Source organism: Citrus sinensis, chromosome 9, assembly GCF_022201045.2.
Source record: "Citrus sinensis cultivar Valencia sweet orange chromosome 9, DVS_A1.0, whole genome shotgun sequence".
NCBI lineage: Eukaryota > Viridiplantae > Streptophyta > Magnoliopsida > Sapindales > Rutaceae > Citrus > Citrus sinensis.
In genome coordinates, this window is record NC_068564.1 from 11,262,995 (window position 1) to 11,289,635 (window position 26,641).

At 32.3% G+C, this 26,641-nt stretch overlaps 2 protein-coding genes across 8 annotated transcripts; one reads left to right on the top strand and one right to left on the bottom strand.

The window, feature by feature from the left end:
• The first annotated feature begins 5,028 nt into the window (after positions 1–5,028).
• LOC102607317 (nuclear intron maturase 3, mitochondrial) lies at positions 5,029–9,533 on the top strand. Of its 7 annotated transcripts, none has more exons than XM_052433652.1 (4): positions 5,029–7,504; positions 7,945–8,367; positions 8,625–8,963; positions 9,149–9,533. In XM_052433652.1, exon 1 carries the CDS (start codon positions 5,031–5,033, stop codon positions 7,422–7,424), a length of 2,394 nt encoding a protein of 797 aa, XP_052289612.1. In that variant the 5' UTR covers positions 5,029–5,030; the 3' UTR covers positions 7,425–7,504; positions 7,945–8,367; positions 8,625–8,963; positions 9,149–9,533. The 7 variants fall into 7 exon arrangements, with proteins under 7 accessions (XP_052289612.1, XP_052289617.1, XP_052289611.1 ...); XM_052433657.1 differs by having other exon boundaries at positions 5,029–7,101; XM_052433651.1 differs by having other exon boundaries at positions 5,029–8,367.
• Positions 9,534–10,613: 1,080 nt separating this feature from the next.
• Positions 10,614–12,042, bottom strand: LOC102610746 (KIN17-like protein). The gene has a single exon (XM_006491505.4). It carries the CDS (start codon positions 12,018–12,020, stop codon positions 10,803–10,805), a length of 1,218 nt encoding a protein of 405 aa, XP_006491568.2. The 5' UTR covers positions 12,021–12,042; the 3' UTR covers positions 10,614–10,802.
• Positions 12,043–26,641: the final 14,599 nt, after the last annotated feature.

Consider the following 26,641-nt stretch of genomic DNA (forward strand, 5'->3'; position numbering starts at 1 on the left):
TGGTGGAAGCTTCCCCTTGGACTCTTTTTCTTTGCTGCCCTTACTCATCATTCCTATTTGAGTGTTATTGCAATGCCAAAATGATTATTAATATTCAGCCTTTCATAAGTTATTTGTGATTGATCTCCATTGGAACCATCTTCAGCAACATATGCATATATACTTGTGCTCTTAATTGTTCATTTATATTACTTCATCTCTTATCTTGAAGCGGGTTTCGATTCGGCGTCTTCCCAAACCAGTAATTGCAATGGTACACCTTCCTTAATTCTGCATGTAGATGATCTCATGGATTCTCTATTGGAAGGTTGTGTATGAATAAAACATGTTGGAAATAATGTTTAAATTGGTAGAGCATTGAACTTTAAGTCGTCTGAAGATACATGTGATTTGGTTTACAGTTTCCTTGACAGAGACTCAAGTCTATAAGAGTACGATCGGTTTAAAATTGTTTATTCATTTTGCTTGGTGCACGTCTTATCATCTATTCCAAACCAGATTGCAGGTTATGCTGTTGGAGGAGGACATGTGTTGCACATGGTTTGTGATCTTACCATTGCAGCAGATAATGCAATTTTTGGGCAAACTGGTGTTAAGGTGCTTATCTATCTCTCTTACCTCATTCTCTTGGTGTTTATTAATTTTGAACTGTTAGCTAGCCTTTTGGCAGCACACAGTTGTCTAAACTTCATGTTTTCTTTGCATTTATAATATCTTGCTGTAAAATTGAAGCATGTAAAGGGTGCTGAGAATTTACACTCTGTGCTACTTAAATCAGTGCCCTTTGATTTAAAGGACTTGGTCAAGTGTGTTGGTAAGTTTTGGAGACAAGAATATGCTAGTGTTTTCTTAAGTAAAATAAAGAAAGTAATTAAGGCTTATTAACTATCAAGATTGATATAATTAAATTTCTATTTTCTGATATTTAGGCTTCGTGTTTGGTATTTCAGAAAGTAAAATTTCCTTGTGCAAATACTTGAAACAGTATTTGCTTGAAATAGTTGCAAAGACCATGGATTGTGGATTGGGAAATCGAAGTTAGATGAAACTTGCTCTGAGGAACCAAATGTGACACTTGTAAAAGTTGATGGTGCAAAGCCTATGACATTGGTTTCATGGAAAATAAAAACTGGTGGAATTGATCAAGGAATTGACATGTTGTTGGTTCTTTCATCTCCAACAAATCAACTTGAGAAATTTACTGCATTGAATGATGTAGAAGGTGTTACGAATCAACTTGATGCAGGTTGTTGGTTATTGGAAGACCAAACACCAGGTATGGCTGAACTATGTGGGGAGGCAAAGAGGTTGAAGGATAAATTTCTTTCCATCTAGATAGCTCATGTTCTAAGGGTGACTATACTTTTTTGTGCCTAATGGTTCTTATAGATTAGTACAAGATAATGTCTTTATTCCTCACATGGATTCACATGTGTTAGCTATAAAGGTTCTCGCTGCTGCTTTTTCCTTTTACTGCATAAGTTTATGACATTTTCTTTGCACATTTGGAAGAATCTAAAATCTGAGGCTAATGCTCAAGCGAACTTGGCTGTCAATCTTGCTAGTGAGGCTTACATAATTATTTAACCCTTATGCCATTCATGTTGCTTTAATCAATCCATGAACACTAAATCAGCTCTTTCAATTGTTCCAGATGGTGAAGTTGCAAACGAATGCGCGATATAGTGCATACGATGATTGGTTGTTGGATGCATTTCAGGTTTGTTTGAGAACACTAGTGCATTGAGATCTAGCAAATGCATCATTATTCTTGGGCTAAAAATTTATTATCTGTGTAGGTAATATTGGCCATTCTCAAAACCCAACTCACTCTGTAAATGCTTGAGCCTTTTGACTAAAGGTACTTTAAATTTTCTATTATTTTCTTATAGCCAAAATTAAATTGTTTTATATATTGCCTCAAAATTGATTGATACTTTCAGTTTCTCCTGTAAATTGTAAGTTTTTTATGAGTTTAATATAGTTATTTGGCTTTTATGTTTTAGTGTTGTGGTTCTAAACAATGTAATAAGTTTTCAAATTATTCAATGTATTGCCGCTGGAAGAGGGTATTGCTTCTGGAAGTCTTACTGTTGGAATATTCCATTAATCTTTGGAAGTTTTGTTGGGGAACTTGGCTCGGCGGTCGGAATTTGAATTACTTTTGTTGGAGTTTAATTGGAATTTAACATTGTTTTATATTTTGGCATTTTTTCAATTTGGGATGTTTTATTATATATTGGTGGAAATGACATTGAATACTTGATGTATTTATTTTGAAATTAATTTGTTGGATTGAATGGATGTTAATTAATATTATTTTTTGACAATATTCATTTTTATTAATTAATTAAATGTGTAAATAGGAATTCAAAAATAAATTATAATCACAATATAATTTTTAAAAAAAAATTAACTTCATGACGGGAAATACACATCATAAAATCTGTCATAAAAAAAATTTCCACCAAAATTGAATAATAAATTTACAAATGACAATTTAATTTCCCGCTAAAATTTTTAAAAAAATAGAGCAAAATTTAAATAAATTCAAATTTAATTTAATTATTTTTTCATTAAAATATTGTGTGACGGATATATGACTGTAAAATACCATCAAGAATTCATGACGGAAAATATTCTGTCATCAATTAATGACAGTGACATAGATGATGGATGAACTGTCTGTCATGCACCACCTTTTATGATAGTTATTTTCCGTTACCTATTGTCTATTTTCTTTTAGTGATGGGTGTAATTAATTATTAAAAAATGAAAGCATTCTTATGCTTATGGAGTCTCGGACATCAAGTCCGATGTTGTGTATATTATAATATTATAATAATATTAGAGGTTAAACATCGATTAAGACAATTAAGCTTTTGTCTATTGTCAACTTTCTTATCTATTATAAGATTATAGACCACATAATCGTCTCTTTGTTCATTGGGATCAGTCATGAATTATAGAGAAAGAGAGAATGCTTTATTTTATTTATTTATTTATTTATCATCATCATCATCATTATTATTTTTGTAAGTTTTCAATTTGCTCTTTGTTTTATCTATCAAATGGTTAAGTAAAATTTTGAAACAAGAATTTCGCTGGAGTGGTAAATTGGGAGAGTGGGTTGGGGTTATTGTGGCTACTCTTTTATTATTGGGTAAGAGCATATTCCATTTCTTTTTCGTTTATAAAAGTAGAATGGATCTGTTTTTCCAGTATTAATGGGTAAAAATCTGAATTATACTATTATAAATCAATTTAAGTAATCTTAATAATTTTTTATTGTATATATCAACAGACCCTTTTTTGTAAAGATATCCATGTTAAAAAAAAAGTAATGAGAAATGTTACTTGTTTTCAATTAAAAGTAATTTGGTAGCGAGTTATCTGCAGTAGGTTTTTTGTTTAATAATGATAATTATATTTAATTTAACATGATAAAACAAAGAAAGAAAAGAGAATTTATAAAAATGTTTATCAAGCAACTTACAATTATTCTATCTACTAACCAAAGTGGAAACATTAATAATTTAGATGCGTTGCTTACCTAATTATGAATGTACTTTGCGTATGTATTCAGCTGAGTTTGAATAATAATAGTGGGGGAAAATGTATGTTTCATCTCTTATATATGTCATATTGACCACTTATATTTGTACTAGATTTTTAATTACATGGTTCATCCCTTTCATTGAGAGATATCACAATTAATTGTAAAAGTAGGGCAAAACAATGATTCTAGCTTTGATATTTTAAAATCTAAAATAAAATCTAACAAAAGTCATTAGGATTACAAAAATGAAAAATGCACGAGCTCTTCTGCTAATTATATTAGACTAATTCTTTTCATCTTATTTTTATTTAGGCGCGAAACTAATTAAAAATGACACAAACTCCTCTAAGGAGGTGTAAAATAGTATATGAACAAAAAAATGGTAACTTAATTTTTTTTTTTTTAATCAGAGCGATGGAACAAGTAGTTAAAAATCTAATAGGGATGAAACATGCATTTTTCCTAATAGTGGGACAAATATTAGTCTTAAGTGAGTTGGGTTTCTCATCTTCATCCAAACCTTTAAAAAAAAATTAAATTGTCAAGAGTTTTAAAGTTAATAATAACATACGGTAAAGATTTAACCACTACTCTATTCTTAATTTCTTATTGTTAATCACATGTATTTTAGTAGGAGGAAATCATTGCTCAACCTTAACAATAATAAGCATTCAAGGTTCCGATTTGAGTCTTATTTGATGTCCGCATCTAGTAAACATAAATAAATAATATGATCTGAAACAACCATATCAATTGAGATATCTTAGAGCATCTCCAAAATTTTCTATTAATTTTAGTTTTCAAATATCTATTTACTTACTTAAGTAGCAAAAAAGAGAGTAAAAAAATATGTTATTTTTCAAAAGACTCTTCAAATAAAAATATGTTATGTTGATCGACAAAGTTAATATTACTTTAATCAAATAAATATTTTTTAAAGGAAAAATAAATGATAATTAAAGCACTTCTCTCTCTTCCCCCAATAAAAAGTAATGAAAAATCAATTAAAGAGAGAGAAAATAACTCTACAAAATTGAAGAGAGAGAATTATCTCTTATTTGAAAAATATTAATTAGAGTGTCTTTTGTAATTTTAAATGCTGATGTGCCTCTTCAAATAGGAAATAAAATCTTATTTGAAGAATTTTTTAGAGATGCTCTTAGAAGGATAAACTTTAATTCTTCTTCCAGAATTACGATATTTAATTTACCTCCTATATGTATGAAAACTTCAATTTATACCTATTTTTATTTTAAATATAGAGAGAAAATGAGAGGTGCAAATTGAATATTGTGGTTCTAAGTAGCGGTAAATTAAATTTTACCGTTTAAAAAAAAAACACTCTAAAATTTGTAAAAAAAATTGCTCATTGCTGTTGGGCCTTAATGAAGTTAGCTTGCTCAAAATCTTCGACCACTGGACCTATGGCCCAAATGTCAGTACAGAGCAAATTTTAGCCCTCTTCTTCTCTATGTTCTTGTTCGTTCAAAGCTCAAAACACCGGAACTGCAGAAGTGGAGCTCTCACAAATTTACAAATGTTGATGAAACTTAAAAGCATCAATGCATTCAAGTCAAATCTCAGGATTAAAATTTCACTTTCCTTCAGAATCTATTATTATTATTATTCAACAACCACAACAGCAGTCACTCAACTCTTAAACCTCAAATCAGCATCAGCAGAACCCTTAACAAAAACCCAACTCAAAGCTTTAGTCCTCAGGCAATACTCCCGAGGCTACTTCTCCAACCTCCTCCAAAGTGTCGTCGCTTTGCCGTCTGTTCTCCTCGCCGCCTCCCTCAACCTCTTCAACATCCGCCACCTCAATGCTGGTCGCCACCACTCAGCTCTAGACGCAGTCTCTAACCACTTCTCGGTTCAAGAAATGGGTCGCGAGCTTATCGAGAACCGGTTCGATATCCAATCTTGTTGTGTCAAAATGAGCAGCAGCGGCGACAACAGAGGTGACTCTTTGGTTTTTCCCAATTTGAAATTGAAAGTCTTGATTGAAGCGATAAGGATTGTGTTAGAAATTGTTTATGATGAACGTTTTGTCACGTTTTCTTATGGCGGTCGTGTGAATATGGGTAGACACACTGCAATTAGGTACCTTCAAAACTCTGTAGAGAATCCCAGTTGGTGGTTTGTTGTTTCGTTTAATCGCCAAAAGTTTGATAATCGTAAGGTTGATAAGTTGTGTTCGTTTATGGGAAATAAAATTAAGGATAAAATGTTGATTGATATGATTAAGAGGTTATTTGATTGTCGAATAGTGGGAATTGAGGTGGGTGGTTGTTACTTAGGAAGGGGGTTACCTCAGGAATGTGGATTGTCTTCAATTTTGATTAATGTTTACTTTGATGGGTTTGATAGAATGTTGCAAGAAACTCGTTTACGTATAAATGAGAAGAATCCTAAGTTTGACTCAAATGAGCTTGGTTCAACATCCAATGTTTCTTACAAGCCTATGAAGATATATGCAGTTAGGTACTTGGATGAGATATTGGTTATTACTTCAGGGTCAAAGATGTTAACAATGGATTTGAAAAATACAGTTTTGAAATTTTTAGAAGAGAAATTGGAGCTGAGCGTGGATAGAGTGAAAACAGCTATTCATAGTGCAGTTTCAGAGAAGATTGACTTTTTGGGGTTGGAACTGCAGGCTGTCACGCCTTCAGTTTTGCATCCTCCTATGTCTGAAAAAGCAATAAGAGCGAGAAAGAAGTACCTCAGGCAGAAGGAAGTCAGAGCTCAGGAATTGAGAAATGCACGGGAGAGGAATAGGAAGAAGTTGGGTTTGAAATTATTTAGTCATGTTTTTAAGAAGTTGAAGCAGAGTAATGAGTTCAAGTTTGAGTTCCACATTGAGAATGAAGTCAAAGATATCTTTAAAACTTGGGCAGATGAAGTGGTTCAAGAGTTCCTTGGATCCTTAGATGAACGTTGGACTTGGCATCGGATGCTCTCTAGAGGTGATTTTCTCTCTCTGAGACACATTAGGGATCAACTGCCAGGAGAGCTTGTTGATGCTTATGACAAGTTCCAAGAGCAACTAGACAGGTATTTATCACCGGTAAAAGCTATGAAGGCATTGCAGGAAAAAGAAAGGAGGTTGGAAGAAGAAGAGGAATGTAAATATGCTGAAAGAACCGTCGAGGATTTGCAGAGGCTTTGCATGAAAGTCTCGGCACCTACAGAACTTATTAGGAAGGCGGTTAAGATGGCTGGATTCACTAACCATATGGGCCGTCCCAGACCAATAAGTTTACTTACTGCTCTGGAAGATACTGATATTATTAAGTGGTATGCGGGGGTTGGAAGAAGATGGCTTGATTTTTTCTGCTGCTGCCACAACTTCAAGATGGTGAAAACTGTTGTAACTTATCACTTGAGGTTCTCATGTATTTTAACACTTGCAGAAAAGCATGAATCCACCAAACGTGAAGCAATTAAACATTACACTAAAGATTTGAAAGTCACTGATATGGAGGGGAATGAAGAAGTGTACTTCCCCACAGAAAAGGAGGTTAAGATGATGGGAGGTAAGAATCTTTCAGATCCAAAACCAGTGGATGGAGCTTTATCCTTGGCTTTGATTAGATTGGCTTCTGATGAGCCATCATGTTCTTGTGTTGCCCATTTTTGTGACAGTACTGATACTATCATGTATAGGGTATGGTTACTACAAAATCGTTTAAACATTAACCCATTGGATGAGGAAAAATGGGTCCATGGAATAGGTGCCATTCCTGAATGTCTGAACCGAAAGTGTGTTGCCCTCTGTTCTGATCACAAAAATGATTTATTCAGCGGAATAATCACCCTTCAGGACATTGATTGTGCTTCACTTGTGGATGTAGACTGAGTTTTGGTGTTTCCCTTCAGTCTTGTAAGGGTTGGTTGTGTTTGAAGGCTGCTACAATCTGAAAATTACCTCAAGATACTGTACTACATATTCTTTACTAATTCCTATCAGGCACTGATATTTATATTAATTATAGCTTGATTTTTTTGTCTAATAGGACTTAGGTTATGCCTTCTCTAATCAGTTCTATTCTTTAAAATGTATGCTTATGAGAACTTAGACAGAAATGACTAAAGAATACTGGTGGTGAGTTGATTTCATCTAAGGCATGTTTGGCAGCCCTTATTGCAAGGCATTAGCACTTCTCATAGTATTAAATTATTACAATATATGTTGATGACTACTACTCATTGTATTGTGTTGTGGTCATATTATTTTGGAATGCAGTCAAACCTGTATACCTAAATCCACACGAGAATTGAGCTTATGCGGGTTTGAAACTCATGAAAAAAAATTTCGTTCTGCCCCTCTTTAACAGCTCTCCTCCACAAGTCTCCTTCACTTTCGTTCTCTTTCACAGGCATTGATCACAGCAGCAACTCCACCACCACGCCATCTGCCTCTATGTGATCTGTCTCGACACCACCAGCTCCACGCCATCTGCCTCCACACAGCCACTGTCGCATGACACTACAGCCACTGTTATGCCTCAGCTCCACACCAGCACTGTCGCGTGACCCCAACTCTACCACTGTGCAATCTGCCTTCACACCACCACTGTTGCATGACACCACCACCATTGTTGTGCCTCAGGTCCACAGCACCACTGTCGCGCGACCCCAACTCCACACCACAGGATCTGCCTCCACACAATCTGGGTCTTTTTCCTGAAAGGGTCTCTTTGATCACATCTTTAACATAAGTATTTACCAAATTGTTGTTTGATGTTGGTTGCAGCATGGCCCATCTGGAAGCTTGCGCAATTGATATTTGGCCTGAATTGGTAAGTCTTTGTTTTAATGTAAATTGAAACTTTTATATTTACATCAGTATGGAACATTCAGTTTGGGAGGTGGAATATAATCACTGAATATTTCTCATAGGCACTACAATTACAAACATGACTTGACCCAGATAAATAATAGAACACTATGTATTGAAATTTACAGGTTTTGAATTGTGGGGGGGGGGATTTTTTTCATTTTCAGATTTTGCCTTTTGGTCGAAAATGTTGTTAATAAAGTGAAGTTTGTGGTGCAGAATGGTCATTTCTAGTTTATCTACTGCTTTGAGAGTTTAGTGTACAAGCATAAGTATCCTCAAGGGGAAACATGCTTTGAGAAATTGGGATTGGATCTGACACCAATTATTGATTGCTATACCAGTGGCTATGGAAATTTGTTTCTTGACAGTGGACTGCACAATTAGTGAATATGGAGGAAATGAAACGAAAGTAGATATAGTCCACTGCCTGTGAAATTGGTATATGTGATTGATTTGCAGTTGGATTTTATATTACTTGCAGCTTGAGTTAAAATATGCAGCTGCAACAAATTCTTTCGTGCCTCATCAATATGCAGCTGAAACCTATTGTATGAGGTACATTCCTGATTTTCTTATTGTCCCCAAGTTCGTGGAAATCGGAATAAAATTTGTTCAACAAAAATGTACGATTCTTGAAATTTGAAGTAGAAGATTATTATATCAAATATTTTGATAATCTTTTGCATTAGAAATATTGAACCTGGGGATCTTCAGGAAATGAAATATTTCTCTTGCCGCAGGACTACAAAATCTTTATAGGCTATATCTGCAAGGCTTACAAGGGCAATATCGTGGCTAAGGTTGCGGCAACCTATTCCTTATCACCAACCACTATGTGGTCAAACAAGAGCCTGTCTTTCCAGCTATCTATAATAAGGAGATAACAACATTACCCACAAGAATTAAATCAGCCATAACAATGTGGATACACAAGATGAGTATGGTAGCTTCATTTTAGATGCCTTGTACTTTCACATGCGCTTTTCCAATGTGTTTGTGACTGTTTATAAGTCCCCATAAGGTGCTGATGACTTGATTACAGGTCGTTAGTTGTCTAGATGTAGTTTTAATTTATGACTTCGAAACTAGATTAATTGATATTGAATGGTATTTGTATAGAGATTATTGGGCTGTTGCATATGAAATGTGTGAGCTTTCAATTTTCACGTATACGTAAAAAATGAGTTGAACTATTTCACGGGTTATGTTTGGGAATTGCTGAAAAAATAAATGTTATACTGTCGAAAATTTCAAAATTTGTTAGTTTTAAACATGTTTTATGAAGAATTATGATTTTTTAAATTTAAACAAGAAAAGAATTGATGTAAAAATTTAAGACTTTCATATTTAATTTTTTTCTCAATACTAATAAATTATATATTTTCTAAATACATAATTTATATTAATCACTAAAGAAATTAATACAGTATAATGCAGCACCAAACATAGTATAACTATAAATTAATACAGTAGAGTGTAACATTAAATATTGTACATCATTATTATAATATAGTGTTAATGCAATACAGTATAATACAATACACCGACATTAAAATAATACAATATAATATAATATAACACAGCACAACGTAAGTGATTGATATGTAAAGTAGTTACTAATGAAATAACAGGAATATCTCTTCTTTTTCCAAAGCCTTGAATTTTTACTTGTGCATGGTAGAATTTGTTCTGATGGGCATAGGTTTCTAAATCATTCTCTATCAAAAATACATCTGCAAATGTAGATGTAGTTTGCTCTTACGGAGTGGTGGTTTGTGGGAGACTGATAACTTCTGTCATGTTATTTAAAATCTAGTTACTAATTAAATGATGACAGGAACATCTCTTCTTTTCCCAAAGCCTTGAATTTTTACTTTTGCATGGTAGAATTTGTTCTGATGGACATAGGTTTCTAAATCATTTTCTCTATCAAAAATTTTTCTGCAAATGCAGATGTAGTTTGCTCTTAGGGAATGGTGGTTTCTGGGAGACAACTCATAAACTCATCTATATATCTGATAACTACTGTCATGTTATTTAAAATCTAGGTGGAATTTTTCTTCATCTTTTTTTTTTTTTTTTGAAACTTAACAATTTCTGCAGATGAGGTTGTCATTGCACAAACTGATAAAATGAAAAATGAAAGTAGAAACATTTTGCTTACTTGATCCTGAAGATGGTGAAGGAAAGAAATACACAATTCCAGAACCAAGAAAAGACAATATAATAAAACAAGGAAAAGTCAATTACTTTCAAACAAGTTATTAGATCATTCTTCAGACATGAAAACACAAGGGATGATAAAATAGATCACAGGCTTTATAATCAAGTGTGAAAGAAAATTCAAATATATTGCTACATATGAAAGCAAATGCTCCACTGAGATTAAATTCACTAAGCAAGTTTGCAAATATCCTCGTAGTCAATAGCATTAAGCACTCTCCCATCATAAACACCCTTCTCTATCTTTACCTGAGCACAAAACTTATCAGTATCCACTCCCAGCAACCTTGCATTTGAACCCCGGTATGCACCGTTCACAATCCTTACTAAACCCCCAATTTGCGGAATGACAGTCTCAAGCTCATCCTGATCGACTCTCAAAACGTGCTTTTTCTCAAGCATCTCAATTTCCCCAACGTACTTATCAATGACTTTCCTCACAACACCCTTCTGCTTGTTGTATCCTTTATCAGCCAACGCCTTGCTCATGACCTTGACAATAATTCCCTCACACAACCAATAGTCTTTCCTGTTCATTTTCTCCTTCACCTTCTCTTCCTCTCTCATCAACTCCTCCAACGCCGAGTTCCCACTAACTTTACTACCATTGTTATCAATCTTCCTATTATTATTATTATTATTATTGTCCTTATCAAGCTCTTCAAAAACCAATCTAGTACTACCACTACCATTATTACCACTACCATTACTCGTAACATTATCTTTGTATGATGACCCAAGTGCAAAGCCAACCTTACCTACAGCAGCCGCAGCCTCCAAATTCAATTCCCTGGTGGTGTTATCCTCAGAATTAGAAAGGGGATTGGTCGAAGAAACGGAAGCAGAAGCAGCAATCTCAATTTGCTTTTGAATCTCTCTCTCTTGCCTCTCTTCGTCAACCATATCCAACTTAATTCTCTTGTTTTTCATCTTTTCCTTAAAAAGGGTCTCTGAATCTCTATCAATATAAGTAATAAACCAACCCTTTGGAGTCTCCTCAACTTTGCACTTACCGGTCCGGCCCAAGTACTTGACAAACTCGGTCAGGGTAGCCCACCTGGTGGAATTCATGTGGACGTGGTGCCGGTCGTGGATGTACTCGTTGTAAACGACGGTGGCGGCGATGCGGCTGAAGCGGTGGCTGCGCCTCATGAGTTCGAGGAAGCCGGCTTCGAATTCTTCGGAGTAACCCTCGACGATTCGGTCGGGGTTTTGACCGAAGATTTGCATCTGACGCTGGTGGCTTTCGCTCATGCAGTGACATTTGAAGCCGTTCTCGTCTCTGCATTGCTTCTGACACATCTGGCAGTACCATCGTAGCTTCTGTAACCCTTTCGCTTTGATTCTGTTGGCAATTGCCTTTGGTGTTAAGAACTCGTTCTTCCCCATCTCTCATTCAACAACAAAAAGAAGCCAACAAGCGAGGGATATTATATATTGACAGGCCGTGGATTACTATTTACTAAACAACCCCCAACCAGCCCTCGTTTCTTTAGCGCTAAAAAGACTAAACTAGCCTTAGTTTCAAGTCAAACCCAATCTCAAATGTCAAATTAGGGATGACAAAATCCAGATCCGAATGTAGGTGCATTGATATTCGAATTTATAAAAAAATATAGATTCGGATGTGGATAATATCTGCACGGATTGCGGTCTGATATCCCGAATATTTGGATCTATAAAAATTAAAATTTAATAATTTAAAAAATAATTTAAAATTCAACAATTTCACTAATAATATTAAATAAAATCCAATCATAATTCAACAATCAACAATTTAATACCTAGAAGGCTAGAATAACATACAACACCATAAAGTCACAAATAAAAACACAACATAAATAAAAAAATCAAGAATAACCTAATTTCAAGTCTAGCATCATCATAAATCCATAAATAAAATTATAAAAACACCAAAAATTCACATAAAAATAATGTGGATCCCAATATATTTCTTAATTTAATTTAACTTCTATATTTCTTAATTAATCCTATTATTTTTTTCATTTAACTTATATATATTTTATTTAATTTTAATTTAATAAATAATTTAATTAAAAATAATGTGGATCCCAATATATTTCTTAATTCAATTTGACTTCTATATTTTTTTAATTAATCCTATTATGTTTTTTTCATTTAACTTATATATTTTTTCATTTAATTTTAATTTAATAAATAATTTAATTAAAAAATAATGCGGATCCAGATATCTGGTTCTCTGGATCCTGATTTGGATCCTCATGGATTCTAATTTCAAGGATTCGGATCAATATTTTTTAATGTGCGGATCTAGATTTTTTCGATCAGAATCTTCTGGATCTTTGTGGATCCGGGCCAGATCCGGATATTTTTGCCATCCCTATGCCAAATCCCAATTTCCCAACCAAAGCCACAAACACAAACACAAATTAAACACTCTTAACAATAGCCAACGACTCGGTCTTTGCCCGAGTGGCTAGAACCACTCCCATACAACTGTGAGGGTAATGGTTCAAACCCTCACAAAAGTATTATGAGGGTTTTATTTTCTTTCTCAAATTTGAGTGAAGGCAGGCTTCTCCAATATGAGTGGAGTTGACATCTCTCGAATATTAGAGAAGAATAAAATCTCTTATATAAGATTTAATGTAAACTACTAGTCTCAGTAATTGTCTGATTGTAAATATGAGTAATAGTCTCATGTAATTTTAAAAAAAAATCGTCGGCTCCTCCTCCTCAAATTAAACTTCTTTTTTGCAAATTTCATTTGTTCATTCTAAGAAATATGGTAATAACTATGATTGTTTTTACTTGCACATAAAGCCGCTGGCTGCTACCACATCACTCCCTGTCCCTACGACGGCACATAAAGACTCGGCATTTAGGCGAGTTGCGGTGGTGTGGTACGTAGTGTTAGCCTATATGGCTATAGATATTGATTTTGATGATAACAAACCACATGTGTTGATTAAACAAAGATTTACGAATTGTGCTTTTACAATAAGAAAATAATGTTATGGAATTAAAGTATTTTGGACTAAAATGAAAGTATTTTAAAACCTTTGATATTGTTTTAAAATTTCAGATTTGGACCTATTTGAAACTATTTAAATATTTTAGGTCATTCTAAAATTTCACATAGTTTAGGTGAAATCATAATTTCAGAAAGTTTTGGGATTGACAAAGCATTATTTAAAAATTCTGAAATTGGACCTATTTGAAAGCTTTCACAACGTTTTGGGTCATAATATAATTTTATAAAGTTTTGGAGTCAAACTATAAATTTAAAAAATATTTCATTGTAGCAGTTACTGTAGCAAGCGGCTAACCGAATCCTGACAAACGGTAGATCGGATTCGGGCAGAATATTTCTGGAACTTAAACAGTTAGCCGGATTTCACAAGCGGCATACCGGATGTTTAGAAATTCAAAATTGTGGCTGTAACGGTAACATTAAGCGGCTAACCGGATGTCCATAAACGGTAAGCTGATTATGACCAAAATGAGCATAACGGCTAGTTTTTGAGCTCAAACTATATAAACTCAAATCCAATTCATTTTCAAGCTCTCCAACTAGCAAAAACAAAAAACACACAAGATATCTTGAGCTCTCAATTCGCAAATCACAAAAATATTAAATCATCTCTTGTTCTTGATTTTTGAATATCTACTCTTTGAGTGAGTTTTATTGTAACTTTCATTTCTTCATCTCAATTGTAAGAGTTTGAGTATGTGAGACACTTGAGTGAAGAGATTGGGAGATAATCTCTTTATTGTAAAGGTTCATTGACACCTTGAAGTCAATTGTAAACGGTTAAAGCCTTGAAAAGGCTTGGATAGTGAAATCCTCAAGCTTGGATCGCTTGGAGGCGTGGACGTAGGCGGGCATTGCCGAACCACGTAAAAATTCGTGTGTTTGTTTCTCTTCTCCCTTACTCATTTGTTATTGTGCTTTTATTGAACTTATCGCTTTCAATTTTTATTAAGACATTAGATTGCTTGTTGTGTGGATATGCTAGGATAATTTTTAAAATTCCAATTCACCCCCCCTTTTGGGTTGCACACTTATATTTCATTTGGTATCAGAGCGAGGTGCTCTTATTTAGACTTAATCGTCTAGAGCTAAAGATCAATGGCAACTCAAAATGATTCCACATTTAGGGAAGGACAGTCCACCACTAAACCACCTTACTTTGATGGAAACGATCACCCGTATTGAAAAACTAGGATGAAAATTTACTTGTAAGCCTTAGATTATGAAATTTGGGAAATCGTTAATGATGGTCCTTTCATGCCTTTAACTAAAAATGAAGTCGGGGAAGATATTCCAAAACCTTCACGGGAATGGAATGAATTCGAAAAGAGAAAAGCTTCTCTAAATTCCAAGGTTATGAATGCCTTGTTTTGTGCACTAGATAAGAAAGAGTTTCATAGAGTGTCTAGTTGCAAAAGTGCTAATGAAATTTGGCACAAACTTGAAGTTGTTTATGAAGGCACGAACCAAGTGAAAGAATATAAAATAAGTAGGTATACTCGACAATATGAATTGTTCCAAATGGAACAAAATGAGAATGTGTACTCTATGTATACTAGATTTACAGACAGAGTGAACACTCTAGGAGCCCTAGGAAAGACCTTTTCAAATAGCGAGAAAGTTAAGAAAATTATTAGGTCTCTACCTAAGGAATGGAGACAAAAAAGAACTGCCATTGAGGAAGCCAAAGATTTAAATGTATTACCTATTGATGATTTAATTGGTTCTCTCATTTCATATGAAGAAGATTTGGCAGCTGAAAAAGGGCATGACGAAAAGAAGAAAAACATTGCTCTTAAGGCTTCAAAACGTGAGAGTGATGAGGAAAGCGAAATGGATGATGAGGAGTTGGCAATGTTGGCTAGAAGATTCAGAAAATTTTACAAGAAGAATAATGAGCAGAGAAAGTTCAGAGGCTACAAGAATAAGAAGGAGAAGAAAGAGCCAATCACTTGCTATGAATGTAAGAAGCCCGGACACATACGACCGGAATGTCCTCTCCTCAACAAACTCAAGAAGAAAGCTATGGTGGCGACATGGGATGATAGTGATAAGGAAACAAGTGATGATGAAGAGCAACAAAAAATGACAAATTTAGCTCTCATGGCCTTTGGGGAAGAATCATGTGATGAATGACACAACTTAAAAGTAATTTTTAACTCCCAAGTATAAGAGTGTCTTGTTGTATTATAACTCGGTGAGTCCGAGGTCGATCCACAGAGAAAAGATTTAATTAGTTTATTTTATTTTAACTAAAAATTGAAATTAAAACTTAAATATAAACAACTTAATTTAAATGAAACTATGAAATTGAACTAGTTAGGGTTATGGATCCACTCTTAGAAGTAAATAAAACTTAATAAATTCTTTTTGCTAATTTTTTAGATTTATTACCCAAAAGATTAATTATACAAATTATTATTATTTTCCCTTTAATTTTATGATGGATTAAGTATTTATTGTGCTAAAATTTAATTTGTCTACAATAAGTCAAAATACCATTTCACCATGCCTTATATTAAGATCTTAAGAATTTATTGTGCCAAATTCATTTGTTTGTCTACAATAAATCAAAATTTCAAAATATAAAACATGTATAAAATTAAATAGAAAATTATTTAATTTATAAAATTAAAAATAGAATTTGATTAAATTATATTTATTTCCTAAGAATTTCACCTTCCCCTAACTAATATTATTTAGTTAAGCATAATTAAAATAAAAAGAAGTAGTATAATTGAATTACTTATAATTAAAAGAAATAAAACAACTAAAATTAGAAATAAAACTAATTTTATTAATGAAAATAATTATACAAAATATTAAAAACACACTTGGAAATCAAGATTACAAGGAGATGGAGAGAATTTGAGAAGAAAAGAGTTGTAGAGAGATGATTAAAACATAAAAATGAGGCTCTATTTATAGAAAAATAAATTCATAATCCAGTGCTTTGCGGTTCATCATAGGCTTCATGCATGTGCTCCTCACAACCCTTAGATCAAGATCCAATGGCTGTCAAACTTCAAAAGTCAACATCACACATGGCATCATTTGACTCGTCCGATTTGCCCAAAGAACGGTTGAGATTTGGTGGGTTAATGGGTGGATCGGGTCGACCTAAATACAAAGATTCGGATCCTCCAACTTGCTTCACCAACCATTGCCACGTGGCACAATCATGGCCATTGAATCATGAACGGTTGAGATTTGGTTAAGATTGCCAGCTATTCGATGCACTCATATCTATTGTAAGCTCATTTCATCATCCAATCAGTGCTCGGTCAACAGGAAAAGTCAATTTTTTTTACACAAGCCCAATTTTAAGCCGATCTTGACTGATCTTAAGGTTTTCGGACCTCCGGAATCCAAATTTGACCTCCGTTTATCTGTTTGGAGCCTCGAAGTACGTGAAATTAATATTTTTCCTAATAAACACATAAAAATACACAAAATTAAATATAATTAAAACATAATTAATAATTCATAATATATTACATAAACACAAATATAAATTATAACATAACCATAAAATAACATATTATCGCTTGATAATTAAAATTTTTTTAATACTAATCAATGAACTTGATGATGTAAGTATTCTTCCTACATATGATGAATTACATGATGCCTTTAAGGATTTGCATGATGAGTTGATGAAGATTGGTAAAAAGAATATATGTCTTAAAAAGAAGATGATAGAGCTTAAAAATGAAAATGAATCATTTAGTGGATTAAAATGAAATAATTTTATAATCTTTGTTTTTAATAAATATTGTTTTTGAATTTCGGATTTCAACCTATTTGAAACTATTTAAATATTTTAGGCTATCTATAATTTCACATATTTTGAGTCGTATCAAAATTCCAAAAAGTTTTGAGATTAACAAAGTATTACTAAGAAATTCCAAAATTGGATTTATCTGAAAAGATTCATAAAATTTTGTGCCATAGTACAATTATATAAAGTTTTGGGGTCAAAATATAATTTTCGAAAATAATACACTGTACCGGTTATTGTAGCAAAAGGCTAACCAGATGTGACAAACGACTAGCCGGATTTTGGGCAGTAAGCTTCAGGAACATAAGCGGCTATCCGGATTTCGCAAGTGGCTATCCGGATTTCAAAAGCGACTAAGAGGATATGAGAAGCGGCATGTTGGATATTCTGAAATTCAAATTTTTGCCTTAACGGTAACATAAAAGCGGCTAACCGGATTCTATAAACGGTAAACCAGTTATCACCAAAATGTGCATAACGACTAGTTTTTGAGCTCAAACTATATAAACTAAAATCCAATTGATTTTCAAGCTCTTGCAAGCAAAATCAAAAAGCACACAACAATCATTGAGCTCTCATTTTGCAAATCATAAAACCTTGAATCATCAGTTGTTCTTCAATTTGTATATCTACTCTTTAAGAGAGTTTTTATTGTAATCTTCAATTTCTCATCTTAATTGTGAATGTTTGAGTGTGTGAGATTAGTTTTTCACCTTGCATTGATTGAGGGGGAGCTTTTCATGAATAAATCAATTTTCTATAATGTGTTTTGTCATCATCAAAAAATGGGAGATTGTTAGCCTATATAGTTATAAATATTGATTTTGATGATAACAAACCACAAGTGTTAGTTAAATAAAGATTTATGTATTGTGATTTTATAATAAGAAAATGATTTCAGGGAGTTAAGTTGTTTTTCAAATTGTGGATTAAAATGAAAGAATTTTATAATCTTTCTTTTTAATAAATATTGTTTTTGAATTTCGGTTTTGGACCTATTTGAAACTATTTAATTATTTTGGGCCATTTATAATTTCACATATTTTTAGTCATATCATAATTTCAAAAAGTTTTGGGATTAACAAAGTATTACTAAGAAATTCCGAAATTGGACTTATCTGAAAAGATTCATAAAGTTTTATGCCATAGTACAATTATATAATGTTTTGGGTTCAAAATATAATTTTAGAAAATAATACATTGTACCGGTTACTGTAACAAGCAGCTAACCGGATGTGACAAACGGCTAGCCGGATTTTGGGCAGTAAGCTTTTGGAACATAAGCAGCTATCCGGATTTCGCAAGCGGTTATCCGGATTTCAAAAGCGGCTAAGAGGATATGAAAAGCGGCATGCCAGATATTCTGAAATTCATATTTTTACTTTAACGGTAACATAAAAGCGGCTAACCAGATTCTATAAACGCTAAACCGGTTATCACTAAAATGTGTATAATGGCTAGTTTTTGAGCTCAAACTATATAAATTCAAATCCAATTGATTTTCAAGCTCTTGCAAGCAAAATAAAAAAGCAGACAACATTCATTGAGCTCTCATTTCATAAATCATAAAACCCTGAATCATCTTTTGTTCCTCAATTTGTATATCTACTCTTTAAGAGAGTTTTTATTGTAATCTTCAATTCCTCATCTTAATTGTGAATGTTTGAGTGTGTGAGATTAGTTTTTCACCTTGATTGATTAAGGGGGAGCTTTTCATGAATAAATCAATTTTCTATAATGTGTTTTGCCATCATCAAAAAATGGGAGATTGTTAGCCTATATAGTTATAAATATTGATTTTGATGATAACAAAACATATGTGTTAGTTAAATAAAGATTTATGTATTGTGATTTATAATAAGAAAATGATTTCAGGGAGTTAAGTTGTTTTCCAAGTTGTGGATTAAAATGAAAGAATTTTATAATCTTTGATTTTAATAAATATTATTTTTGAATTTCGGATTTAGACTTATTTGAAACTATTTAAATATTTTGGACCATTTATAATTTCACATATTTTGGGTCATATCATAATTTCAAAAAGTTTTGGGATTAACAAAGTATTACTAAGAAATTCCGAAATTGGACTTATCTGAAAAGATTCATAAAGTTTTATGCCATAGTACAATTATATAACGTTTTGGGGTCAAAATATAATTTTAGAAAATAATATGTTGTACCGGTTACTGTAGCAAGCGGCTAACCGGATGTGACAAACGCTTGCCGGATTTTGGGAAGTAAACTTTTGGAACATAAGCGGCTATCCGGATTTCAAAAGCGGCTAAGAGGATATGAAAAGCGGCATGCCGGATATTCTAAAATTCATATTTTTGCTTTAACGGTAACATAAAAGCGGCTAATCGGATTCTATAAACGATAAACCGGTTATCACCAAAATGTGCATAACGGCTAGTTTTTGAGCTCAAACTATATAAACTAAAATCCAATTGATTTTCAAGCTCTTGCAAGCAAAATAAAAAAGCAGACAACATTCATTGAGCTCTCATTTCGCAAATCATAAAACCCTGAATCATCTTTTGTTCTTCAATTTGTATATCTACTCTTTAAGAGAGTTTTTATTGTAATCTTCAATTCCTCATGTTATTTGTGAATGTTTGAGTGTGTGAGATTACTTTTTCACCTAGCATTGATTAAGGGGAAGCTTTTCATAAATAAATCAATTTTCTATAATGTGTTTTGTCATCATAAAAAATGGGAGATTGTTAGCCAATATAGTTATAAATATTGATTTTGATAATAACAAACCACATGTGTTAGTTAAATAAAGATTTATGTATTGTGATTTTATAATAAGAAAATGATTTTAGGGAGCAAATGATTTTTCAAGTTGTGGATTAAAATGAAAGAATTTTATAATCTTTGTTTTTAATAAATATTATTTTTGAATTTCATATTTGGACCTATTTGAAATTTTTTAAATATTTTGGGCCATTTATAATTTCTCATATTTTGGGTCATATCATAATTTCAAAAAGGTGTGGGATTAACAAAGTATTACTAAGAAATTCCGAAATTGGACTTATCTGAAATGATTCATAAAGTTTTGTGCCATCGTACAATTATATAACGTTTTGGGGTCAAATTATAATTTTAGAAAATAGTGCACTGAACCGGTTACTGTAGTAAGCGGCTAACCAGATGTGACAAATGGCTAGCTGGATTTTGGGCAGTAAGCTTATGGAACATAAGCGGCTATCCGGATTTCAAAAGCGGCTAAGAGGATATGAAAAGCGGCATGTTGGATATTCTGAAATTCAAATTTTTACTTTAACGGTAACATAAAAGCGGCTAACTGAATTCTATAAACGGTAAGCCGGTTATCACCAAAATGTGCATAACGGCTAATTTTTGAGCTCAAACTATGTAAACTCAAATCCAATTGATTTTTAAGCTCTTGCAAGAAAAATAAAAAAGCACACAGCATTCTTTGAGCTCTCATTTCGCAAATCATAAAACCTTGAATCATCTTTTGTCCTTCAATTTGTATATCTACTCTTTAAGATAGTTTTCATTATAATCTTCAATTCCTCTTTTTGATTGTGAATGTTTTAGTGTGTGTGATTAGTTTTTAACCTTGCATTGATTAAGAGGGAGCTTTTCATAAATAAATCAATTTTCTATAATGTGTTTTGCCATCATAAAAAAATGGGAGATTGTTAGCCTATATGGTTATAAATATTGATTTTGATGATAACAAACCACATGTGTTAGTTAAATAAAGATTTATGTATTGTGATTTTATAATAAGAAAATAATTTCAGGGAGTAAAGGATTTTTTCAAGTTGTGGATTAAAATGAAAGAATTTTTAATAAATATTGTTTTTGAATTTCGGATTTGGACATATTTAAAACTATTTAAATATTTTGGACCATTTATAATTTCACATATTTTGGGTCATATCATAATTTTAAAAAGTTTTGGTATTAACAAAGTATTACTAAGAAATTCCGAAATTGGACTTATCTGAAAAGATTCATAAAGTTTTGTGCCATAGTACAATTATATAACGTTTTGGGGTCAAATTGTAATTTTAGAAAATAGTGCACTGAACCGGTTGCTGTAGTAAGCGACTAACCAGATGTGACAAACGATTAGCCGGATTTTGGGTAGTAAGCTTATGGAACATAAGTGGCTATCCGGATTTCAAAAGCGGCTAAGAGGATATGAAAAGCGGCATGCCGGATATTCTGAAATTCAAATTTTTACTTTAACGGTAACATAAAAGCGGCTAACTGGATTCTATAAACGGTAAGCCGGTTATCACCAAAATGTGCATAACGGCTAGTTTTTGAGCTCAAACTATGTAACCTTAAATCGAATTCATTTTCAAGCTCTTGCAAGCAAAATTAAAAAGCACACAACATTCATTGAGCTCTCATTTCGCAAATCATAAAACCTTGAATCATCTTTTGTTCTTCAATTTGTATATCTACTCTTTAAGAGAGTTTTTATTGTAATCGTCAATTCCTCATCTTAATTGTGGATGTTTGAGTGTGTGAGATTAGTTTTTCACCTTGCATTGATTAAAGGGGAGCTTTTCATAAATAAAACAATTTTCTATAATGTGTTTTGTCATCATCAAAAAATGGGAGATTGTTACCCTATATAGTTATAAATCTGAATTTTGATGATAACAAACCACATGTGTTAGTTAAATAAAGATTTATGTATTGTGATTTTATAATAAGAAAATGATTTCAAGGAGTAAAGGATTTTTTCAAGTTGTGGATTAAAATGAAAGAATTTATAATCTTTGTTTTTAATAAATATTGTTTTTTTAATTTCGGATTTGGACCTATTTGAAACTATTTAAATATTTTGGGCCATTTATAATTTCACATATTTTGGGTCATATCATAATTTCAAAAAGTTTTGGGATTAACAAAGTATTACTAAGAAATTCCGAAATTGGACTTATCTGAAAAGATTCATAAAGTTTTGTGCCATAGTCTAATTATATAACGTTTTGGGGTCAAAATATAATTTTAGAAAATACTACATTGTACCGGTTACTGTAGCAAGCGGCTAACCAGATGTGACAAACAGCTAGTCGGATTTTGGGCAGTAAGCTTCTGGATAATAAGCGGCTATCCAGATTTCAAAAGCGGCTAAGAAGATATGAAAGGCGACATGCCAGATATTCTGAAATTCAAATTTTTGCTTTAACGGTAACATAAAAGCGGCTAACCGGATTCTATAAACAGTAAACCGGTTATCACCAAAATGTGCATAACGGCTAGTTTTTGAGCTCAAACTATGTAACCTCAAATCGAATTCATTTTCAAGATCTTGCAAGCAAAATTAAAAAGCACACAACATTCACTGAGCTCTCATTTCGCAAATCATAAAACCTTGAATCATCTTTTGTTCTTCAATTTGTATATCTACTCTTTAAGAGAGTTTTTATTGTAATCTTCAATTCCTCAACTTAATTATGAATGTTTGAGTGTGTGAGATTAGATTTTAACCTTGCATTGATTAAGGGAGAGCTTTTCATAAATAAACCAATTTTCTATAATGTGTTTTGTCATCATCAAAAAATGGGAGATTGTTAGTCTATATAGTTATAAATATGAATTTTGATGATAACTAACCACATGTGTTAGTTAAATAAAGATTTATGTATTGTGATTTTATAATAAGAAAATGATTTCAGGGAGTAAAGGATTTTTTCAAGTTGTGGATTAAAATAAAAGAATTTTATAATCTTTATTTTTAATAAATATTGTTTTTGAATTTCGGATTTGGACCAATTTGAAACTATTTAAATATTTTTGGCCATTTATCATTTCACATATTTTGGGTCATATTATAATTTCAAAAAGTTTTGGGATTAATAAAGTATTATTAAGAAATTCCGAAATTGGACTTATCTGAAAAGATTCATAAAGTTTTGTGCCATAGTACAATTATATAACGTTTTGGGGTCAAATTATAATTTTAGAAAATAGTGCACTGTACCGGTTACTGTAGTAAGCGGCTAACCAAATGTGACAAACGGCTAGCCGAATTTTGGGCAGTAAGCTTATGGAACATAAGCGGCTATCCGGATTTCAAAAGCGGCTAAGAGGATATGAAAAGCGGCATGCCGGATATTCTGAAATTCAAATTTTTGCTTTAACGGTAACATAAAAGCGGCTAACTGGATTCTATAAACGGTAAGCCGATTTTCACCAAAATGTGCATGGCGGCTAGTTTTTGAGCTCAAACTATGTATACTCAAATCCAATTGATTTTCAAGCTCTTGCAAGCAAAATAAAAAAGCACACAACATTCTTTGAGCTCTCATTTTGCAAATCATAAAACCTTGAATCATCTTTTGTTCTTCAATTTGTATATCTACTATTTAAGAGAGTTTTTATTGTAATATTCAATTCCTCATCTTAATTGTGAATGTTTGAGTTTGTGAGATTAGTTTTTCACCTTGCATTGATTGAGGGGGAGCTTTTCATGAATAAATCAATTTTCTATAACGTGTTTTGCCATTATCAAAAAGGGGGAGATTGTTAGCCTATATAGATATAAATATTGATTTTGATGATAACAAACCACATGTGTTGGTTAAACAAAGATTTATATATTGGGCTTTTATAATAAGAAAATGATTTCATGGAGTTAAGTAGTTTTTCAATTTGTGGATTAAAATGAAAGAATTTTATAATCTTTGTTTTCAATAAATATTGTTTTTGAATTTCGGATTTGGACATATTTGAAACTATTTAAATATTTTGGGCCATCTATAATTTCACTTATTTTGGGTTATATCATAATTTTACAAAGTTTTGGGATTAACAAAGTATTACTAAGAAATTCCAAAATTGGACTTATCTGAAAGGATTCATAAAATTTTGTGCCATAGTACAATTATATAAAGTTTTTGGTTCAAAATATAATTTTAGAAAATAGTGCACTGTACCGGTTACTGTAGCAAGCGGCTAACCGGATGTAAGGGTGGGCAAAAAAATCGTGATCTTAAAAGTACCGAACCGAACCGGCGGTTTTTTTAATTTGGATCGTTTTTATTTTTAAAAAAATCGAAATATATCATTTGTAAAAAAACCGAAATGTCGGTTCGGTATTCGGTTCACTTAGCTGAACCAAAAATCCGAATTAATTTTAGATTTTATTCAAATCGACATGTGTTAAATTTTTTTTATAGATCCAAATATTAACTTGGAAAATGCCTAAAGTTGATGTTGATATTGATGAAGATGGGAGAATGTTGTTGGCGTTTGTTTCTAAATTTTCTTTTTATTTTGTGTTGTAAGTTGTAATTTTTGTTATTTTTATTAGTCTTTACAACATTATGATTATGTTTATGTAGATGGAGTATTGGAGTTTGGTTATGTATTTTGAAATTTTATATTTTGTGAATACCTTATTAGTAGTTAGTAAGATATTAGTGATAAAATGTGTTTTGAATACTTTGTATTTATTGTTAATATTTGTAATGAAATTATGATGAACTAATTGTTGAAAAAAATTATTACATTTATGAGGACCAATGGGCTAAAAATTTGAAAATTCAAAATAGGCCTAATAGGCCCAGAATCGAAAAAACCGAACCAAACCGAACCGATCCGAAAAGATACATTTGAGTTCGGTTCTTATTCGGTTCTTTTTATAAAATAACCGATTTAAATCGGTTCTCCTTAATTTCTATACGAACCGAACCGTGCCCACCCCTAACCGGATGTGACAAACGGCTAGCCGGATCTTGGGCAGTAAGCTTCTGGAACATAAGCGGCTATCTGGATTTCGCAAGCGGCTAACCAGATATGAAAAGCGGCATGCCGGATATTCTGAAATAATAAGAAAATGATTTCATGGAGTTAAGTTGTTTTTCAAGTTGTGGATTAAAATGGAAGAATTTTATAATCTTTGTTTTTAATAAATATTGTTTTTGAATTTCGGATTTGGACCTATTTGAAACTATTTAATTATTTTGGGCCATTTATAATTTCACATATTTTTGGTCATATCATAATTTCAAAAAATTTTGGGATTAACAAAGTTTTACTAAGAAATTCTGAAATTGGACTTATCTGAAAAGATTCATAAAGTTTTGTGCCCTAGTACAACTATATAAAGTTTTGAGGTCAAAATATAATTTTAGAAAATAGTGCACTGTATTGGTTACTGTAGCAAGCGGCTAACCGGATGTGACAAACGGCTAGCCGGATCTTTGGCAATAAGCTTCTGGAACATAAGCGGCTATCTGGATTTCGCAAGTGGCGATCCGGATTTCAAAGTGGCTAACCGGATATGAAAAGCGGCATGCCGGATATTCTGAAATTCAAATTTTTGCTTTAAAGGTAACATAAAAGCGGCTAACCGGATTCTATAAACGGTAAGCCGGTTATCACCAAAATGTGCATAATGACTAGTTTTTGAGCTCAAACTATGTAAACTCAAATCCAATTGATTTTCAAGCTCTTGCAAGCAAAATAAAAAAGCACACAACATTCATTGAGCTCTCATTTCGCAAATCATAAAACCTTGAATCATCTTTTGTCCTTCAATTTGTATATCTACTCTTTAAGAGAGTTTTTATTATAATTTTCAATTCCTCATCTTAATTGTGAATGTTTGAGTGTGTGAGATCAGTTTTTAACCTTGCATTGATTAAGGGGGAGCGTTTTATAAATAAAACAATTTTCTATAATGTGTTTGTCATCATAAAAATGGGGGAGATTGTTAGCTTATATAGGTATAAATATTGATTTTGATGATAACAAACCACTTGTGTTGGCTAAACAAAGATTTATGTATTGTGCTTTTATAATAAGAAAATGATTTCATAGAGTTAAGTTGTTTTTCAAGTTGTTGATTAAAATGAAAGAATTTTATAATCTTTGTTTTTAATAAATATTGTTTTTGAATTTCGGATTTGGACCTATTTGAAACTATTTAAATATTTTGGGCCATCTATAATTTCGCATATTTTGGGTCATTTCATAATTTTAAAAAGTTTTGGGATTAACAAAGTATTACTTAGAAATTTCAAAATTGGACTTATCTGAAAAGATTCATAAAGTTTTGGGCCATAGTACAATTATATATATAGGTTTGGGGTCAAAATATAATTTTGGAAAATAGTGCACTGTACCAGTTACTCTAGCAAGCGGCTAACCGGATATGAAAAGCGGCATGCTGGATATTCTGAAATTCAAAATTTGGCTGTAACGGTA